Below are 20260 nucleotides of genomic sequence, written 5' to 3'. Positions count from 1 at the left end.
TGATTTCTGTTCAAAGACAAAACAAAAACAGAAGGAGACTTCTGAGAGAAAGCCGCCAGTTGGCGGCAACAGGAAGTAGAATTCGTGGCGCCCCCGTGGTGCCGCAGAGGGCACCTCGCTTTGTTTTGCACGTTTTTATTTGTTGCTTTATTTTGAGAGGGAGCGTGAGCCCGCGTGGGCAGGGGAGGGGCAGAGAGAGAGAGGGACGGAGGGGAGCCCACGCAGGCTCCACGCGGTCGGCGCAGGGCCCGATGCAGGGCTCAGAGGCACGAGCCCTGAGATCCTGACCGGGGCCGAAACCGAGAGTCGGCCGCTCGACCGACTGGGCCCCCCCCCCCCCCCCCGGGCGGAGGGCCCCTCGCTTCTGACGCCTGGTTCAGTCCCGATCTGCTCGGTGGAGGGGCTGACCGCTGACCCTCAGGATCCCCACCAGCTCCCTCCACCAGGCGCGGGAGTTTGGGGCGTCAGGAAACCAGAATTCCCCGCGACGGCCCACATCAGGGTCTCTCCTCCCGGATTCCTTTATCCTCGAGGCCTCGAGGTCATCATCGCAAAGTGCGCGCCTCGGGCTCTCGCCGCCTCAAGGAGAGAAGAATTACTAACCCGCGTTTTCCATTCTCTTCCCTCAGAAAACACGAAACTTCCGCCAGAAGTGCAGCTGCGTGTCCAGAGCGTCCCTCCGGAAACCCAGCAGGTGTGCGGGTAACGGTGTCCGTTGTCTGACGTCGCACCACAGATCGCCCGAAACGTGGTGGCTTCTGGCGACGGAGAGTCACTGTCTCCCACAGCTTCTGTGGGCAGGATTTCCAGAGTGGTTGGGCCGGTGGTTCTGGCCCGGGGTCTCTTATGAGGTCGGAGAAGGTGTCAGCCAGGGCCGTGGTCACGCGAAGACCGGCAGGGGCTGGAGAGCCGCTTCCAAAGCGACTCATTCAGTCAGCACGGCCGTGGGCTGCTGGCCTCAGCTCCTCCCCGCACGGACCGCTCCTCAGAGCTGCTCCGGTGTCCTCACACCCGACGGCTGTCTCCCCACGAGCGCCCCGAGGGAGGGAGCCGAGCGAGAAGGCCCGCAGCCCTCCCACGCGCACGCGGGGCCCGGCCGGGCGGCCGCGTCTCGGCCCTGACCCAAGGCCCCAGAATTCTACGAGGACTGGGTTCACGCCAGCTGTGTTATCGGTCACAGTGCGACGAAGCCAGAAGTCGGGACACGGAGAAAGTTGGGGACCTCGTAAATGTGAGAGACAACACGCTCCCGAACAACCGATGGGGGGAGAAATCCCGAGGACGGTGGAAAATGGCCCGAAATGAACAAAATGGGGCACCGCCAGACGCACGGCCGCAGCAGAGCCCTGCTGACGGGGAGCTTGGGGCTGTGAGTTCCCGGATTAAGAAACGAGAGGTCAACTCGTTAACTTAAACTTCCACGCGAAGACCCTGGTGAAACACGAACGAGGCAGTCCTGCAGCGAGAGGGGGAGACCATAGGGAATGGAAATTCATGACATAGAGAAAAGTCGGTTCTTTGGAAGGCTCGTCAAAATTGATAAACCTGTAGCTCCATCACCCCCAAAATTGGTTTTTAAGGATAGGGAAGACTCGGGGGCACCCGGCTGGCTCAGAGGAGTGTGGGAGTCTTGTTCTCAGGGTCATGAGTTCGAGCCCCACATTGTACGTAGATCTTACTTTAAAAAAAAGAAACAACTTTAGGGGCGCCTGGGTGGCTCAGTCAAATGTCTGGCCTCGGCTCAGGTCATAATCTCGAGGTTCATGGGTTCGAGCCCTCCGTCGTGCTCGACAGCTGTCCTGCTGACAGCTCGGAGCCTGGAGCCTGCCTCGGATTCTGTGTCTCCGTCTCTCTCTGCCCCTCCCCCTCCTCATGCTTTGTCTCTCTGTCTCTCTCAAAAATAAACATTAAAAAATTAAATCTTTAAAAATCAAATAAGGATAGGGAAGATTCCAATTACTAAAATCAAGAATGAGAGGAGAGACACTACTACCTACATCACAGGGAAAACACACACACACACACACACACACACACACAGAAGGATCGTAAGGGAAGCTATGAGGCCAGCCAATCCAGTAACTCAGATGAAGTGAATGCATTTCTAGAGAGGCAAGTACCAAGTCTGGCTCGTGAAGAACTACGAAAACCCGAACAGGCCTGTAACAGGCAAAGAGGCTTAATTAGAAGTTCTAAAACTTCCCGTCAAGGAAAGCGCAGGCCCGGAGGTCACTGGTGGCCTCTAGCAAACACTAAACGAAGAATTAGCACCCGTCCTTCACAGACTCTTCCTCAAGGTAGAAAAGGAGGGACAGGGCTTTTAGGGAGAGTGGGGGTGCCCCCGAAGTGGCCGTGGTCCTGGGCGCACGGCTGTGGGGACACTGCGCCTGTCGGGCTCCACGCTCAGGGCGGACACGGTGGAGTGAGAACAGCAGCTCAAAACTCGCTGAAAAAAAAAACGGGAAGGAAGCCACGGTGACTTTCTGACCCACACCACACCCTGTCCCTCTTGCTTCACTCTGTTCCTCCACCGCACGGAGCCCACGCTCGAGGGGAGGGCGTCGGGCTCCCGCACCCGAAAGGAGGGACAGCCGAGAACTCGTGATTTCCAAACCCTTCACGGTGATCCAAGAGAACTTCCTGTTTCTTGACAGAGAATCTTGCAAAGGCCACATGCAGAGCCCCGGGGACTCTGGAGGCGGGGGTGGGACTTCTCAGGAGAGTTGGTGGCTCCTCCCGGGACACGCTGGCGTAGAAAGCCGAGGATTCCCAAATTGTAGGTTAAAGGAAACGGTACAGGGCACCTGGGTGGCTCAGTCGGTTAAGTGTCTGGGTTCGGCCCAGGTCGTGATCTCACGGTCCGTGGGTTCGAGCCCCACGCCGGGCTCTGCGCTGACAGCTCAGCGCCTGGAGCTGCTTCGGCTTCTGTGTCTCCCTCTCTGCCCCTCCCCCAGTCACGCTCTCACTCTGTCTCTCTCAAAAATAAACATTAAGACATTAAAGGAAACGGCACAATGCGTGTATGTGTACGTGTGTAACAAGGTCTAGTCCGTGGCGATCTCTAGGGAAAAGGAAACTAGGGTCTGCTTCTGCCGTGTTTGGATGTTTGTAACGAACGTGTGTTTCTTTGTAATCAGGAAGGTGAACTGTACGAAACCGCCCAGTGAGGAGCAGTGTGGCCCATCCCCTCCCGACGGGAGCATGGGGACCTCGTGCTGCCAGCGTCACGGATGCTCCGAGCCCACCCAGGACCCTGGCGTTTCCCACCCGGTTAGATTTTGCTTCACAAAGACTCTCTTCCACTCCTCCACAGCACGGTGGCCTTCTCACTTCTTCACGGGGCCTCCCAAGAGGAAAACTCTGACGGTGTCTTCGAGCGGGCACACGGGAGCTGGCGGCCCGCATACATGGGTGACTCGGGGAGAGCCCCCCCCTCGCTACGGAAGACCTGGAGAAGCATCTTTACACGGAGACACCTCTCCCCCGCTCCGCCGTCCCGAGCCGCGAACACCCGTCCACTTTCAGAGCACGCGACTTTGCCAAGGCCTTTCCAGTCCGGTGCGGCCCTGCTTGGCCAGGGCACGTTTGGAGAAGTTCCTGCTGCTTCGGGCTCAGCTGTCCCGTGTAGCTCCGGCCTCCCCGGGTGTTCTCTGGGCGGGGGCCACGTGGGCCTTTGCGCCCCTCGGCCGCCTGCCACTGAGCTGCAGCCCCCCCCTGCCTGGTAACAGCAGCCCCACTGCACTCCCCCCGCACGCGCCGTCGACTTTCTCTCCCTCGCTGTCTTCCCAGGGTCTGTGATCCCCGTGGCGGGCGTCCCTGCCGGCGGTGGGCGCCAGCCCGGATGTCCACGGGAAGGCGGCCCCGGACGGCCACGACCGGGCCCACGGTGTGTGGGTTGCCCACGTCCGTCTGGTGCAGGAGACGCAGACTCTAATGGCAGCGGAGGCCCACCCCTTCTGTCCGCCGGTGCAGGGGAGCTGGCCTGGCAGGTCCGAGAAGCAGGCGGCGGCGGCGGCCGGGAGCCCCGGAGACACCTGCCGGGCCGTCCGGACAGCGAGGTTCCTTGTCTCCACGCTGTGACTGCAGAGCGAGCACGGGGCCACAGACTCCCTCTCTCCCGCCAAGCCGGCCGTGCAGCCTGCTGTCCGGCTACAGGACAGCGACAGCTTGGGACCCCACTGTCCCTCTGCTTACAGATTTCCCGCCAATAAACCCTATTTTATATCTCACCTTGTGGAACTGGTATGTGCGTCCCCATCCCCTCGGCGACAACAGCTGGCCACCAGGAAGCCACACACTCCGTGTCAGCGCCACCTGGTCGGGAGTGATGGAGTCAGGTTGGCACCCCAGAAGAGACCCCCACGTAGGTCACCTGGCCCACGTGTCAGCTGGACCCAGAGCGGGGGGGGTGGGGTCCTCTGGAGCAGCGGCTGAGGGGTCTGCTCCAAGCCTGCAGGGAAGAGAGGCCTTGATTCTCTGCCGCAGCCTCTTACCCCGGCCCTGCCTCGTTCCCGTAAACTGAGACAAGCTTAAAATGGAAATGGCTTCCCCAAGGACAGAGCGACTTAGACCCCCAATTTAGACCCTGGCTACCTTCCCAGGCGAGTAAGTGGCCTATCAACTGACCCAGCTACCGGCTCCGTGGGGCCCTGGCCTGCCAGCCTGCCAGCGGTCAAGCGGTCCAGGGACATAACAGTCCACCTCCCAGGCCGGGGGCAGGTGTCCTCCGCACTTGACGGCCCTCAGCACTGCCCAGAGGCTGTGTTCTGGGCGGTGCTCTTGGCCGTGAAACATGGGGCCCTGAGACAATGAACTGCCCACGGCCAAGGCCAAAGACAGCCCCGTGGGAACAGACACGACACCCCAAACCCAGATCCACCTTTGGGTCACAAATATGCACGCCCACGGGAGGTGGCCACACCTAGCGGGAGGCACCGGGTCGAGTTTGTGCCGCCGTCAGTCTCTGCCCAGCCCCGCCGTGGACGGGGAACCTCACACAGGCGCCAGGGGCTCCCCAAGAAGTGCTGAGTCGCGGCAGCCACTGCCACCGGCGAAACCCGCAGGATCTCCTGGCTCTGCAGCCTCCACCACCGGCCGCGTCTCTGCAGGACGGTGGCTTCCTCAGTCCCCATCCCACAGCCCTCAGCGTGGCTGGGCTCCAGGGTGCAGCGCACGGAGGCGCCGGGAGGGACTTCGCTCCTCTCCGGACACTCACGCCGACGGGGGCCCGTGAGCACCTCCTCTCTGCACCTGCTTGGACTGCACGGGTCGGATGGAAGTTCCGTGTTGCTCGAACTGGGGTCTCCCAGATGGACAGGAATTCTGACACTGCCGTCTCTTTGGGCAGCCCCATAGCTGCTCAGAGCTCCAGAGGCCTCCCCCCCATGAGTCCACTCCCTCCGCAGTTCCAGAGCCACAGGGCGTCACCTGCCCTGTCCCGTCACATGGTCCCAGAGCAGAGGGCACAGGGCCAGGCCGGTCTGTGGATGGAGACAGGTCCACAGGGTGGGGCCCCCTCCTGCCCCACTCCTGCTCATCTCCCCCAGGAGACCCTATTTTATGACGTGCGCACCACACGGAGCGGGGCGACAGTGTGCCTCTGTGCCCCTTTGTGTGACAGAGAGCAGCAATTGTGAAATTATGTTTCAATGATGACCTTTTTTTTTAAGTTCACTAGGAAGAACAAAACTATCAACAAGGAACACAAATTTTTAAAAAGGGGAACAGTGGCCGGCCATAGGTGCTCCGGCCCCCCGTTCCTGTCCCCCAGGGCTGTAAGGTGAGCGTCACCAAAATGCTTCTCATGGGTCCACTCCCCTTGGCCCCAGCCCAGCCTCTGGTCCCCATGTCCTTCCTGCAGGACGGTGGCTCCAAGGACTTCCTCGTGCCTAAAAGCCAGGAGCTGCTTCTCAGAGCTCACCCTCGGGCACTGACCGCCCCCTCCCACCCCTCCCCGGGACACCTCCCCTCAGTCCCCTGCCTACCTCCCTGCAGCCGGTCCCAGCCTCCCTGGAGGGTCCCTCTGCCCCCACCCGACCTATAAGCTGGGTGGTTGGTGTTTCTGGGGACCGGACCTCGGCCCTTTTCTGCCCAGCCGCTTTGAGGGTCCACAATTGGTTCCCCTGCCGCACCAGCTGGCCCTTTTTCTGGGACCTGCGTGCCCCACTGCCTCCGTGGCCATGGCCCTGGGTAACCCGTGAGCACCAGGCACAGGCAGCAGAGGGGAGCTGTTGTCCCCCTCGTCGGATGGTTCCACCCCACAAGGAGAAACCCAGAGCTGTCCTCGATGTCCCCGTCCCTATGTCCTGCCCACCAGTGGCACCCTGCCCACGCACCCTGCAATTCACCCCCTCAACGTGTATGACTCAGTGGCTCCTAGTATATTCACCAGTCTCATTCCAGAGTATTCGTCCCCCTGAACAGAAACCCCAGATCCCTTAGCATCATTCACTCTTCTTGTTTCTGTCGCTAAGCGCTAAGCCCCATGCGGTTCCTCTCTCTGGCGCTGGGAGGCTCTGAGGCATCCAGGCGACTGGGCCACGCAGGCCGCCATAACAAATACCGAGCAATCAACATTTATTCCTCGAGGTCCTGGAGGCGAGAGGCCGGAGATCAGAGTGTGACCTTGCTGTGTCCTCACACGGGCTGGGGTGGGGGCTGACTAGCTAACCCGCCGGCCTCGGAGGGCGCCGGTCCGTCGTGAGGCTACGCTCCCCCCTCCTTGTACCATCGCCTGTCATCGGGTTTCAGCGTGTGACTGTTGGAGGGACGCGTTCACCCCTCAGCCCCAGGTAAGGCACTCATAGAGTCCAGACGGCTCTCTAGCTGCTCCTCGCGTTGACGGACAGCCTCGTTCCAAGCCCGCTGAGTCACCGAGAGCCCCGGCCGCTTGCCTGCAGGACCCCGGCAGCCTCCAGCGTCGCCTGTTTGCAACCCATCCCCGTGACAGCCAGGGGCTTTTCTGGAATGCAATCCCACCGTGCAACACCTGCCTCAGGTGTTTGCTCCCTGGTGTCCACATCGAGTAGGACTGCCTGGTTCAAGGACCAAAAGCCAGAGGTACCAGTGGTGGCGATGGGGGGGTGGGGGGCGGGGGGTCCTCTGGAGGCCAACCAACGACAGGGCAGCCCGTGGCCTTAGGCTGCACCCTCAGCACAGCTCTGCAGAGCCCAGAGCCTCCTGGCTGCCGACCCCACTGTCCCCCTGAGGGCTCTGAGGGCACTAGACGGGCCCCTCCGCTTTGGAAACAAGGCCCGGGCTTGAGCCTTGGGCTGTAGTGTCTTACCCCCAATGCTTTGGAGAAAGGAGTATTTGCCTAGCACATAGCAAGTGCACAGAAAATACTTATTAAAGATGTGACTGAGGGCACCTGGGTGGCTCAGTCGGTTAGGCGGCCGACTTCGGCTCAGGTCATGATCTCACGGTCCGTGAGTTCGAGCCCCGCGTCGGGCTCTGGGCTGACGGCTCAGCGCCTGGAGCTGCTTCGGATTCTGTGTCTCCCTCTCTCTCTGCCCCTCCCCTGCTCACGCTGTCTCTCTCTGAGTCACAAATAAGTAAAAACATTAAAAAAAAATGAAAAACAAAAGATAAAGACGTGACTGAATAAGAGAGGAGGGTTGGGCCCGTGGGGACCCCGTCAGGGTCCTGCTCAGGTCCATCCACACCGTGGAATATTACGCGGCCTTTAAAAGGAGGGAAATCATGTGCCGTGACACGGATGAACCCGGGGGACGTTATGTGAAGTGGAACAAGCCAGTCACAAAAGGTCAAGTACTGTGTGACCCCACTTATATGGAATATTTACAGTCAAAAATCATAGAAACCGAAACTAGAAAGGTAGCTTCCAAGAGGGTGGGGGCTGGGAAGGGGGAGCTTCAGTGCTACAAGACGAAGAGGTCCCAGGGCCATCGCACAGTGATGTGAATATACTTAACACTATTGAACTGTTCGCTTTTTAGAATTCTTTTTTGTAACATTTATTCATTTTTGAGAGACAGAGAGAGACAGTGTGACTGGGGGAGGGGCGGGGAGAGAGGGAGACACAGAACCGGAAGCAGCTCCAGTCTCCGAGCCGTCAGCCCAGAGCCCGACGCGGGGCTCGAACCCACGAACCGCGAGACCATGACCTGAGCTGAAGTTGACACTCAACCGAGCGAGCCACCCAGGCGCCCTGAACTGTTCACTTGGAAAGAGCGAAGAATGTAAACTCAGGTGTTATTTCCCACTGAAAAAAGGAGAATGAAGGGCGCCTGGGTGGCTCAGTCGGTTGAGCGTCTGACTTCGGCTCGGGTGACGATCTCACGGCTCGGTTTGCGAGTTTGAGCCCCGCATCGGGCTCTCTGCTGTCAGCGTGGAGCCATCTTCAGATCCTATGTCCCCCCCCCCCCCCGGTCCCTCCCCCGCTTGCGCTCTCTCTCCCAAAAATAAAAATAAACATTAACGAAAGAAGAAGAACAAGCACATGCCAAGAGCCAGAAGGTGCTCGCCGTAAATGCTCCCCACCAAAGACTCCGGCTGCCAGAGGGGTGTGGAGGGTGAGCGCGGGGGGCCGGACGTCAGGCTGGAGTGTGATTTGACGGCAGTGGCCCAGACTCTGGCAGAGGCCGCACGGATGAATCAAGAGACGCCACGAGTGCACTTGTGCTCTCCCCGCCCCCTGGTTCACGGCTCGGATCCAACCCCCAGCACCACAGAACGTGATGCCATGAGCAAACAGGTCACCGCGGAGGTGATCAGTCAAGGTGCGGTCACACTGGCATGGGCCGGGCACAGACATCTGGACCCAGACCCCCCACACGCGGGGAGAGCGCCGGGCAAAGATGGAGGCCGAGGTGGACGTGATGATTCTAGAAGCCGAGGAACACCGAGGATGACAACTGACGTCCAGCATCCAGTCGAGAGGCATTGGACAGACGCCCACTCACGGCTCCCAGAAGGAACGGGCTCTGCTGATGGCTGAGTCCCAGGGTCCCAGCCTGCAGACCTCGAGGCAACACATCTCTGCTGTTAAAGCGCCCAGTCTGTGGGCCTTTGTCCGGACGCCCCAGGAACCGGCTGGGGGCAGGAGGGTGTATCGGTGGAGGGGAGGTTGTGCGGGTCCGTATAACCAGCAAACCTCTGATCTCAGCGGCTACACGGCTCCCGCCTCCTGACGCTTCCGGTCAGTGGGCACCTTCCACAGGGTCGCTCAGGAATCCAGCTCCTTCCACCCTGCCCCAGGCCCCTGGCATCTCCCACGTCTGGTTGCTGAAGGGAGGAGAGACAAACCTGGAGATCTTGTTAAATACAGGTTCTGATGAAGGAGGCTGGGGGTGGAGCCTGAGAATCTGCATTTCTAAGGAGCTGCTCCGTGGTGCTAATGCTGCTGGCCCCGGCCCCCCCCCCCCCCCGCACTTTGCCTTATGAGAGGCACCACTCCTGCCCACGCCCCATCGGCCTGAACTCCCCCCCCATAGTCGAATGCAGGGGACACAGGGAAATGAAGTTCAGCTGTTTGCACAGGAGCTGGAGGAACCAGGATCAGTAAACACAGGTGGAGGGCCTGAGTAGGCAGGAGGTGGCCCAGCCCTCCCACAGCAGAAGCGCTGTTGGTTTTGGACGGACTAAGTCCTGACCGAGACTCTGGGGGCCTTCAGCCTCTCTGAGCTCCTTGCAAGTGACAGGGTGAAGGTCAAGGTCTTCTTCAGTCTGGGGTTCTGTGAGCCACCCGGGACTGGAGCTGGCAATGAGGACACTGCCCCTCATCTCAGGGCCGGGGGGCCTGGAACCGAGCCCTCCTCCTCGTCATCCAGGATCCCCTGTGCGGGAGACAGGGGCCCCCTCGGGAGGCGAGAGTCCCTAGGACAGTAGACTGGACGGACAGCTTGGCCGGCCCTGCCAGGGAAGGGCCCACCTCCTACTCTACTCCCCCTACTGTCCCCTCCCTGACCCCACCTAGGCCTTTCCTGGGCGGCCTGTGGCCCTGAAGGTGAGGCTCCCCACGCACCTCCATGGCCCAGGCCGTGGCCCAGGCCTGCAGAGTTGGGAGGACCCCAACAGGCCCCAGCAGCACTGCCCCTCTCCCTACCCGGCTTGGAGGAGAAGGGGCCCAGGCCAAAAGGTGGCGACCCACCGCTCCCTGGTTGGGGGGTGGGGGGGCTTAGATTCTCTGTGCGCAGCTAGCACACGCGGGTGAGACTCCCATCCCGGTGCTCCACGGGGCCTGGAAAGTGGGAGGCGAGCCTTGGCCAGCCTGGCTGCCGAGAGGGCTTCCCTCAGGAGGCGAACCCCGCGACGGCTTCGAGTTTCAGCAAGCCCACCTCCTTCCAACGTTCACTCCTTGGGCTGCTCGCCCTAGGATCCCAGAGCCTCATCTTGGGGCGCTAACCGCTAGGTCTCCGCCGGTCGCGTCACCGCCTCCCGCACCTTGGCCTTGCTAGAATCCGCCCCGAGCCACCCTGTCTGCGGGGCGGGGACTGGTCCGTCCCGGCTGAACGGCCTGGTGAGGGCCCGGGGAGAGGTGGGGAGGCTGGATTGAGGGGCGAGGGAGGTGGGCGGGGCGGGGCCGCTCGGGCCCGGCCACCACCCCCCTCCGCCCCGGCCCCCGCCCCCGCCCTCCCACGCACCTGCGCTGGCCTCCCCCCAAGCCCTGGGGGCAGCCGGCGGGCGGCGCTGGGAGATCAGAGGATTCGCAGGAGTTGGGCCCGGGGAGGGGGCGGGGAATTTCCCCCCACGCCTGCCCGGGCCTGCTCCCCTCCCCCTCCCCCGCCAGGTTGGGGTTGCGGGGGGGCTCCGCTGGGGGAATTCCGCCGCGCTGCGAGGGCTCCGGCGAGCCTGGGCTGGGGGTCCTACGGAAAGAAGGGGGAAGAGAGGAGGGGACAGGCTGGGACCGGGGGCGCAGCTGCCTTCCTCCCCAGACACCAGCTGCCCCTGCCTGTCCGGGACTGAGCGTCCATACCATCCCCGCGGGTGCGGGCGCCGGGAGTGGCACTTCCTCCGTCCGGCCGGAGCCATTCTGTACTTGGGAGAGGGGCGTGTTTCACCGCCACCGGGGTCCCTCTGTCCACCAGCCTGGCCCTTCCTCCTCCACACACCCCTAGGACCTGCACGGACTTTGAGAGGGGGAGGGGAGAGGAGAAGCGTGCTGGGACACCGAGGGTCCCGGGGCAGTGTGTTGGGGGGGGGGGGCGGTTGGCGTGGGAGGCGTCTGGACCTGCTGCCTCCGCTGGAGTCTCGGGCGGGGCTTCCCGGCCTCGGGGGTATGGGGTGGGGAGGGAGGGACCCAAGGGGGAGGGACCCACAGAGGGACGCGAGGGGGCAGGAGCCAGTGCGTTAGAGACCTGAGCGAGGGAGAGCAGGGCGCCGCGGGAGAGGGCGGGTGTGGACGCGAGGGCAAGCCCCCCCACACACACACCCGCCGCCCCAGCACTAAGAGGCAGTGACGGAGACCGCCCCTGGCCAGAGAACCCCGGGGACAGCCAGAGGGGACACGGGGGCAAAGAGACGCCTCCTGGGGCAGAAACCCTGGAGGCAAATACTCGCGGGAGAGAGTTCACCGCTCCAGACGGAGAGCGCCGCCCAGAGCGGGGCGCGAACAGTCAGTCAGAGGACAACGCCCCCCAGGTCGCCTGGAAGACCCCGGAGCGACCCCGGGGGTGGCGTGGGCCGTGTGCGGGCCAGGGCAACCTCTCTTGGGCTGGGGGCGATGGAGACACGGGCCCCGCAGGGCCTCCTGCTTCTCCTGCTCTTCCTCCCGCCGCTGCCGCCCCGCGGGGCCTCCGCGGGGAGCCTGCACAGCCCAGGTGAGTCCCGCCCCCGCGACTGGACCGCGGTCACCGCTCTCTTCTCTGCCTCCGTGCCTAGGAGCCGGTCCCGAAGCGGAGGAGGGGGCAGAGCAGGTGGCGGGAGGAGCTGAGCCCCGGGGCCCCGCAGGCGCCGGGGGCGCGGACGGGGGAGCCGGGCGGGAGTTAGAGTTGGGGGGGGGGGGCGGTGAAAATGCCGGAGAAGGTCGGGACCTCCCCAGCCCCCGCGGTCGCCGCGCAGGCCTGTCCGAGTGCTTCCAGGTGAATGGCGCCGACTACCGCGGCCACCAGAACCGCACGGGTCCGCGCGGGGCCGGCCGCCCGTGCCTCTTCTGGGACCAGACGCAGCAGCACAGCTACAGCAGCGCCAGCGACCCCCAGGGCCGGTGGGGGCTGGGCCCGCACAACTTCTGCCGGTGAGGGGCGGGGCCTGCGCTGGGCCCGGGACTGGGCGCACTATTGCAGGCGTCCGCCCGGGGCAGGGCCTCGGTGTGGGTGGGAGGGAGGTCTTGGCTGGGCGGATGCGAGGGCCACCCCGAGGGTCTGGGAGCAGAGCCGAGGCGAGGGACCTAGCCCGTTCTGGGGGCGGGGCTGGCCGCTCAGGACATTTTCGGGACATTTAGGTGCCCAAACGCTGCAGAGCCTAGGGTCAGGCCTGGGCATTCAAGGAGCCTGTGTAGGCGGGACCCAGTCAGAGGGCGAGCCGTGGGGTGGAGGGTCCAGCCCCTGCGGTACAACTTCTACTCTTGGTGACAGAGGGATTGGGGGGGGGGGCGGCCTTCAGAGCCACAACTGCTGTCTGGAGCCGCAGGGACCCAGCGGAGCGAGAGGACACCACGAAGCTCGGGGCTCACCACTTTTGCTTTAAAGCAGGGTTGCAAGCCAAGGGAGGTGGCCGAGGCCCAAGGCAGGGTTGGGGACGAACCCTGCAGGTGGCTTCAAAGTCCTCATGTATAAGGTCACGTCCTAGCAACATCTGAAGCCCAAAATATGCCCTCAGCGCCCCTCCTTTAAAAAAATAGTTTATTAGTTAATTTATTTGTTTGAGAGAGAGAAAGTGAGCAGGGGAAGGGAAGAGAGAGAGAGGGAGCCAGAATCCTAAGCAGGCTGCACGCTATGAGCACAGAGCCCCACTTGGGGTTCGGACTCAAAAACTGTAAGATCATGACCTGAGCTGAAACCAAAGATCGGTCCCTTAACCGACTGAGCCACCCCACCCAGGTGCCCCTTAAGGACTTCCCACCATCCCCTCCGGAGTCGACAGCCACAAACAGGTGGGACAAGCCAGAATCTGTGTGACAGTGACAACGGAGAGGAACACACAAACCAGATCTAACACACACGGTGGCCATTCTGCAGAAAGGCTGTGGGGTGGGGCCTGGGGCTTGCAGCCCTTGGGGTGGATCCAGACGACTTCTCCCCCACCGGCAGGAACCCCGACGGTGACGTGCAGCCGTGGTGCTACGTAGCCGAGACAGAGGAGGGCATCTATTGGCGCTACTGCGACATCCCCACGTGTCACAGTGAGTGGGCCGGGCTGGACAAGGGTGGGAAGGCTGGGCTGCCTGGGTAGAGTTCTCTTTTGGAGGCACCGGACAAAGCCCGACTCTGCTGCCCCCTCAGTGCCCGGGTACCTGGGCTGCTTCGTGGATTCGGGGGCACCTCCGGCCCTCAGCGGCCCCAGCGGGACCTCAACGAAGCTCACGGTCCAGGTGTGCCTTCGCTTCTGCCGCATGAAGGGCTACCAGGTACTGCCCCCTCCCCCCTCCGGCTCAGAACAGTGACCCCTGACCTAGACCTCAGGACCCAAATCAACTCCCACTCTGACGTCAAACCCTGACGCTGATTTTGGAGTCTCTGCCCGATTCCCACTTATGACCCTGACCCTAGAACCCACCCCTACCCCAACCCCTGCCTCTTGGGTCACCCAGTCTGTGCCCCCAGCTGGCGGGCGTGGAGGCTGGCTACGCCTGCTTCTGTGGCTCTGAGAGCGACCTGGACCGGGGACGCCCGGCCCCAGCTACCGACTGCGACCAGATTTGCTTCGGCCACCCGGGCCAGCTGTGCGGCGGCGATGGGCGTCTGGGCATCTACGAAGGTGAGGAGTGGGCGGGGAAGGGGGGCCTGGGCGGTGAGGGAGAGGGTCTGGGTGGGTCCCGGGGTGCCACGCCCCGGTAGGGGGCGGAATCTGGGAGGGGGAAGCCGTACGCTGGGGGCGGGGCCCGAGAAGGGGAGTGGGGTGGAGGGCAGGCTCCGCACCTGGGGGGTCAGGGGCGGGGCGTGGAGTTGGGGGCGGGACGTGAGGAGGGGATTCGCGGGTCGTTGAAGGAGTAGGACCCGGCTCGAGGGGGCGGTGGGGCAGGTCTGGGGTCGCGGCCCAGCGGGGAGGGGCAGGCGGCCCGCCCCGTGAAGGAAGAGCCCGCGGGCCTCGGGGTCCTGACCACCGGCCCCGCCCACAGTGTCCGTGGGCTCCTGCCAGGGGAACTGGACGGCTCCGCAGGGCGTCATCTACTCCCCGGACTTCCCGGACGAGTACGGGCCGGACCGGAACTGCAGCTGGGCGCTGAGCCCGCCGGGCGCCGCGCTGGAGCTCACCTTCCGCCTCTTCGAGCTGGCCGACCCGCGCGACCGGCTGGAGCTGCGGGACGCCGCCTCGGGCAGCCTGCTCCGCGCCTTCGACGGCGCCCGCCCGCCGCCGCCCGGGCCCCTGCGCCTGCGCGCCGCCGCGCTGCTGCTCTTCTTCCGCAGCGACGCGCGCGGCCACGCGCAGGGCTTCGCGCTCACCTACCGCGGTGAGAGCCCGCCTCGTCGCCCTGCGCCCGCTGCCCCGCCACCCTGCCTCACACTTCTCTCCGCAGGGCTGCAGGACGCTGCCGACGACCGCGCGCCCCAGGGCTCGGCCCAGACCCCCGCAGCGTCCCCTGACTGGGCCAACGTGAGCTGCAGCCCCCGGCCTGGGGCTCCGGAGGCCGCGACGGGGGGTGAGGCGGGCACGCGTGGCGGGAGGCAGTTTGGGGAGCAGCTCCTCCCAAACCCTGCCTCAAGGCACCGTGTGCCCGCAGCCCGGGTCTTCTCGACAGTGACGGCCGTCTCAGTGCTGCTGCTGCTGCTGCTGCTGTCGCTGCTGCGCCTGCTGCGCCGACGGTGCGCCCGCTGGGGCAGGGCCTGAGGGCGGACGCAGCTGGGCGCCTGACGCCTCGGTGCCCAGGGGGCCCTGGTGGGAAGCTGGGGCTTTCAAGGGGAACGCGGCTGGGAGGCAATCCCGGGTTCTTGAGGGACAAGGGCTTGCGTCCACACAGGGAATCGCGCGCGGGTTCGCAGGCGGAGCAGGACGCTGGAGGTAAGATTGGTTGGGGGTTCGGCTGACATCTGCTCCCTCTCTAGGAGCTGTCTGCTGGCTCCGGGAAAAGGGCCCCCGGCGTTGGGGCCTTCCCGGGGCCCCGGGAGAAGCTGGGCTGTGTGGTACCGCCGGCCTCGAGGGGTGGCCCTGCCCTGTCCCCCTGGGGACCCTCAGGCTGAGGTTCTAGCCGCGAGTTACCGGCCCCTGAGCGCCTCCAGCCAGAGTTCCCTGCGTTCGCTCATCTCTGCTCTCTGACTCGGGATCCCTAGGGTCCACTGGACCCTCTGCCAGTGGAATGGACATCTCAGACTCCATGCCGCACTCTACGTTGACCTTCCGCCCCTGTAAAGACAGCTCGGTCTCTGATCATCTCCTGGAGGCCAGACATTGGACAAGAAGCCTCTGGTGCTATTACTGAGAACTTGGTCTGACCCTCGAAGGTCCAGATGGTTGAGGCCAAAGGGCAAGAGGAATCTGGTTCCCCTCCCTCATAAACCTTAATACCAGGGTCTCTGACTTCAGGTTGCTTTTAGAACTTCTTGGGGTGGTTCTGGACTGCTGCCCTAAGTGAAATGTGAGAGGTCAAGAAAAGTAGTCAAAAGGCCAGCCATAGATTCTGAATAAAGGACCTATTTTGGTACAGGGCTCTCTGCAAGTTCTTGCGTGACAAGAAGAGTTGTGTTAATGAGCCAAAGTTGGGTGTATCCATACAAAGTAAGGTTGGTCCAAGCCTAGAGTGCTTTGGAGCTGCCGGGAAAGTTTAGGACCGAGGAACGGCGGAGGCGGAAGGATGCGTGGACGGGGTCATGGAGAAGGGGAGGAGGGGAGGAGGAGGAGGAGGAGGAGGAGGAGGAGGAGGAGGAAGCGGTTGTGGGCGGGGTTAAGCCGGAAAAGGGATGCATTCCTGGACCCGCCTTAAAATGAACTCGGGCAGGGACGGACCTTTCTCCCGTGACCTCCTGCCCTATCTTCCCCTACGTTTCCTGTCTTTTCTGGGTGGAACCGAAGGTGCCTCGCAGTGGGCGACAACAGGGAGAGTTTGACTGAGCTCAGGCTACAAGAAGCCCGGCCTGAAGGGCAGGGCATCGCCCGAGGGCGCTCGGCGCGTCAGACACACGTGTGAGGCCTGGCCACTCAGCGTGGCTTGCTGCGCTCTGGCCGAGTCGGGCCGGCGGAGATCACCCCCCTGGCTGGAGTGGGGACGCGCAGGCTCTAGACCTGACTGGTCCGAAGGTCCGGGACCGCCAGCACCTTGGACAGAGCCCGGGTGAGGGGTGGGGCTTGGTGGCGACGAGGGTGAGTGCCCAAGGGTGCGTCGACCTAGGGGGTCGCGCGGAAAGCCCGGGCGCGTACGGCAGACTCTAGACGCCGGGGTCACTCCAGCAGAGCCACTGGGACCCAGAACGTCGGATCCCAAGCCCACAGCTACCCCATGCAAATGAGGCTGGGAGCGCATATATTATGGTAATCACGCTAAAGTCTGGGCGGGCGTGGGTGGGGCTTCCCCGCCAGCCTCGCCCATTGGCCCTCGCAGCGTCGACGTCACGAGTACCGCGCGCGAAACGCCGGCGGGATGGCGGGGGCGAGCTGCTGGGGCGGAGCCTGGCGTCCCCACCAGCGTCCGGCCGCGCCCGTCCTCCCGGCTGCGAAGGGACGACTGACCGCTGCCGCCTCCGCGAGCTGTCCCTGCGGCGCGCCTTCCCCAGCGGGACCGGTCTCACTGCGCCCCGGCGCCCCGCGCGTCCCCGGCCTCCGCCCCAGCGTGGGGGCGCCGGGCCCGCGCGTGCGCAGCGCGGGAGGGGCGCGGGCCGGGACCCCCGCCCGGCGCGTGCGCGGACGCAGCGCTGGGCGGCGGGCGGGCACCGGGATGAGTCTCGGCGCGCTGTGGCAGCACTGAGGAAGCCGGGGGCCGAGAGGAGCGCGGGCCGCCCGCGCCGGGCCGGGCCATGGCGTTCCTGGCCGGGCCGCGCCTGCTGGACTGGGCCAGCTCGCCACCGCACCTGCAGTTCAACAAGTTCGTGCTGACGGGCTACCGGCCGGCCAGCAGCGGCTCGGGCTGTCTACGCAGCCTCTTCTACTTGCACAACGAGCTGGGCAACATCTACACGCACGGTGAGCCGCGCCCCGCATCCCACACCCGCGGTAGCCCTGCCCGCGCCGGGCCGGGGCCGGAAGGCCGAGGAGCGCCCCAGTGCTCAGGTCCCGGTCTGCCTGGGCCCTGGCACGGCCAGGAGCCGTGGTGACAAAGCTGCCATTGTCCCAGACGGAACTGTCCTTCCGCTTCCCGGGCGGGGGCCTCCCCCCGGGCAGGCGAAGGAAGCAGCATAGGGGACCAAGTCCGCTTAATCCCTCTGAGCCCCGGGGAGGAGTCTGGTGTCCGACCCCCTTCATAATCCCTGTGTCTGGGGCACCTCCCCCGCCAGCACTGGTCCAGGAGATGGGGTGTTGACTTCGATTAGGAGAGGAAAAGAAACCAGGCCCCAGCCCCTCCCCACGCATTTGCCCTGCCACCCTCGGCCCAGCCACACGGGGCTCCGCCTGGTGGCGGCTCCTTCCTTCCTCCACCCCACCCCCCCCCCAGGCTCGGGGCCCCTCCTCCGCGGCCCTGCTCTGCTGACACAGCCCTGCCCGTCCTTGGGCTGCCCCGGCCAGGAGAGGGGCCCCGAACAGGCTGGGCCCAACCTGGGTGCCTGCCTTACCGGGGGGGGGGGGGGGGGGGGGGGGGGAGACTGTGGCCTGGCCAGACCTTGCCGAGTGTGCAGCCACAGCCCCAGTCCTCTGTGTCAGTCTTTGACCCTGTGAGGGCGATGCCAGAGTGCCTAGGGAAGGGTGTAGGAATCACCCTGGTTGGGACTGAGAGAAATGGTGTGCAGGCAGCGCTGCCTGGGGAGCTGGAACAAGCTCCTCTCAGCCCCTCTCCCCTGCCTGGCTTTGCTTCTTTCCGGAAGACAGAAAGGCCCAAAGCCTCCTCGTTTGGTCACTTACAGAGAAGACACAGGGGTTGAGAGAAGCAAGCTAAGTGGCCCTGGGATCTGGTACCATTGCCCACATGTTCTATTTAGAATTCCGCTTGAGGCCATGCCTCCTTCTGGGTTTTGCCAACACAACAGAGTTTAGGGGATTGGGGCTCCTGCTCTCTGGGGAGGTAATGTGGCCTAGGGGTGAGAGCAGCTTGGAGTTAAGAGTGCCCAGGTTCTATTCTGCTCCCACCCCTTCCTTGCCGGGGTCACCTGGGGCAGTTACTCGGTTTCTTCACCTGGAAGTGTGGACTGGATAATGGTGTCTACTCCCCCGGCGTCTTGAGAGCTCTGCCAAGTCACTGAAGTCACTGAAGGCGCGAGGCCTGCCTCTGTCAGATAGCGTGCTAACGGCATTGTCAAGATCTGTCTTGCCTCATCCCTGGTGTTATCTCTAGACTGCAGACTCCCTGAGGACAGGACCTGTCCTCTGGCTGAAGCTGTGTGATGGATCATTGTCTCCCTCTCCCAGGGCTGGCCCTCCTAGGCTTCCTGGTACTGCTGCCGATGACCATGCCTTGGGGGCAGCTGGGCAAGGATGGCTGGCTGTGGGGCACACACTGTGTGGCCTGCCTGGCCCCGCCCACAGGCTCTGTGCTCTATCATCTCTTCATGTGCCACCAAGGGGGCAGCCCTGTGTATACTCGGCTCCTTGCCCTGGATATGTGTGGGGTCTGCCTTGTCAACACCCTCGGTGAGCTAAAGGACAGGGCGGGTAGGCTTGAAGGATGGGCGCTGGGGGGGGAGGCGGGGGGGGGGGGAAGAGGCAGGGGACACTCACGGGAGCCCTGGGTGGAAAGGGCAGGCAGTCCCCCGGACTGACATGCCTTCTCCTGTATCTCTCCTCCGTGCAGGGGCTCTGCCCATCATCCACTGCACCCTGGCCTGTAGGCCCTGGCTGCGCCCAGCCGCCCTGGTGGGCTACACCGTGCTGTCGGGCGTGGCTGGCTGGCGGGCCCTCACCGCTCCCTCCACCGGCGCCCGGCTCCGCGCCTTCGGTTGGCAGGCTGCCGCCCGCCTCCTGGTGTTCGGGGCCCGAGGAGTGGGGCTGGGCTCTGGGGCTCCGGGCTCCCTGCCCTGCTACCTGCGTATGGACGCACTGGCACTGCTCGGGGGGCTGGTGAACGTGGCCCGCCTGCCGGAGCGCTGGGGACCCGGCCGCTTTGATTACTGGGGCAACTCGCACCAGATCATGCACCTGCTCAGCGTGGGCTCCATCCTCCAGCTGCACGCGGGTGTCGTGCCCGACCTGCTCTGGGCCGCCCGCCACGCCTGCCCCCCGGACTGAGCCACCTGGTGCCCACTACGCCGGCCTCTCTACGGTCTTCTAGGACCAAGAGTATGCTTCGCTCCTTCTGCTGGTGTGCAAGGGGCTGACTCCCCGGATGCTTCCAGCAAACGGGACTTGCCAGCTGGGAGCCTCATCTGTTTGTCCGTTCTTCCCTGTGGACGAGGACCAGCCTCTTCTACCCACACCTCGGAGCTCAGCTTCCCCTCCTTGCCTTCTTTCAGGGTACTGTGGAGGCTAGAAGGAAATCTTTCCTTTCTGGACCTCAGTTTATCTTCTGTGACCTATGAGGGTATGGCCAGAGGGACTCTGGGGTCACGTCTTGCTGTGACAGAATTCTGCCGGCCCGGAGCTGTCATTCCACCCTGCCCCACACATAAGGTACCTCATGGGTGCCTTGCCCGGCCCTCAGCCCTATTTCCTGACCTGTGTCTGCTCTGCGTGCCAGCCCTCCCAGCAGCCTGAGGCTCACCTTCGCCTTCTCCTTTCTGTCCAGAGACTGGAGTGAGGGGTTTGGACCACAAGAGCAGCCTCTTGTCCCAGGACCAAGGGGTAGGAGGGGGGCTGCAGCTGCTGCATCCGAGCACAGAGACATGACGACCTGAGTGGGCTGAGGGCCCGCCCTCCACCCTGACTGCCATACTCTGATGGCTCGATCGACACGCCGGGGACGTGCCTGCTCAGGCAGTCTCTGCTCCACACAGCGCATGCTCCTAGCTCCAGTGTGCTGGCCTGGGGCCCTGCATCAGGGCTCAGCCACGGCCCATCCCAGGGCCGCAGACCCTGGGCAGCATCAATAAATGGGGCAGGAAGAGCCGTTGCCACACAAGCAAGC

At 63.9% G+C, this 20260-nt stretch overlaps 3 protein-coding genes across 6 annotated transcripts in view; all 3 read left to right on the top strand.

Moving 5' to 3' along the window:
* Window positions 1-4229, top strand: part of FLYWCH1 (FLYWCH-type zinc finger 1) — a 41666-nt gene extending 37437 nt beyond the window's left edge. For 2 of the 3 annotated variants that reach the window (XM_043560833.1, XM_043560834.1), the window contains exons 8-9: window positions 630-694; window positions 3138-4229. In XM_043560833.1, coding sequence (XP_043416768.1) covers window positions 630-694; window positions 3138-3145 — 73 coding nt within the window. In that variant the 3' untranslated portion in view covers window positions 3146-4229. Of the gene's footprint in view, window positions 1-629 lie in introns of all 3 variants that reach the window. The other variant, XM_043560832.1, reaches the window with a different exon arrangement.
* Window positions 4230-11288: 7059 nt separating this feature from the next.
* KREMEN2 (kringle containing transmembrane protein 2) lies at window positions 11289-15760 on the top strand. Its single transcript, XM_043559457.1, has 8 exons — window positions 11289-11780; window positions 12022-12196; window positions 13212-13303; window positions 13404-13528; window positions 13725-13878; window positions 14240-14761; window positions 14843-14924; window positions 15165-15760. Exons 1-8 carry the CDS (start codon window positions 11684-11686, stop codon window positions 15373-15375), a joined length of 1458 nt encoding a protein of 485 aa, XP_043415392.1. The 5' UTR covers window positions 11289-11683; the 3' UTR covers window positions 15376-15760.
* A 965-nt stretch (window positions 15761-16725) lies between these two features.
* Window positions 16726-20258, top strand: PAQR4 (progestin and adipoQ receptor family member 4). Of its 2 annotated transcripts, none has more exons than XM_043560826.1 (3): window positions 16726-17232; window positions 18610-18831; window positions 18992-20258. In XM_043560826.1, the coding sequence occupies exons 1-3, from the start codon at window positions 17067-17069 to the stop codon at window positions 19423-19425; spliced, it is 822 nt and encodes a 273-aa protein (XP_043416761.1). In that variant the 5' UTR covers window positions 16726-17066; the 3' UTR covers window positions 19426-20258. The 2 variants fall into 2 exon arrangements, with proteins under 2 accessions (XP_043416761.1, XP_043416762.1); XM_043560827.1 differs by having other exon boundaries at window positions 17121-17232; window positions 18536-18831.
* Window positions 20259-20260: the final 2 nt, after the last annotated feature.

Source organism: Prionailurus bengalensis, chromosome E3 (assembly GCF_016509475.1).
Source record: "Prionailurus bengalensis isolate Pbe53 chromosome E3, Fcat_Pben_1.1_paternal_pri, whole genome shotgun sequence".
NCBI lineage: Eukaryota > Metazoa > Chordata > Mammalia > Carnivora > Felidae > Prionailurus > Prionailurus bengalensis.
The sequence above is the reverse complement of the archived record's forward strand: the minus strand, read 5'-3'. Positions and strand labels throughout refer to the sequence as shown.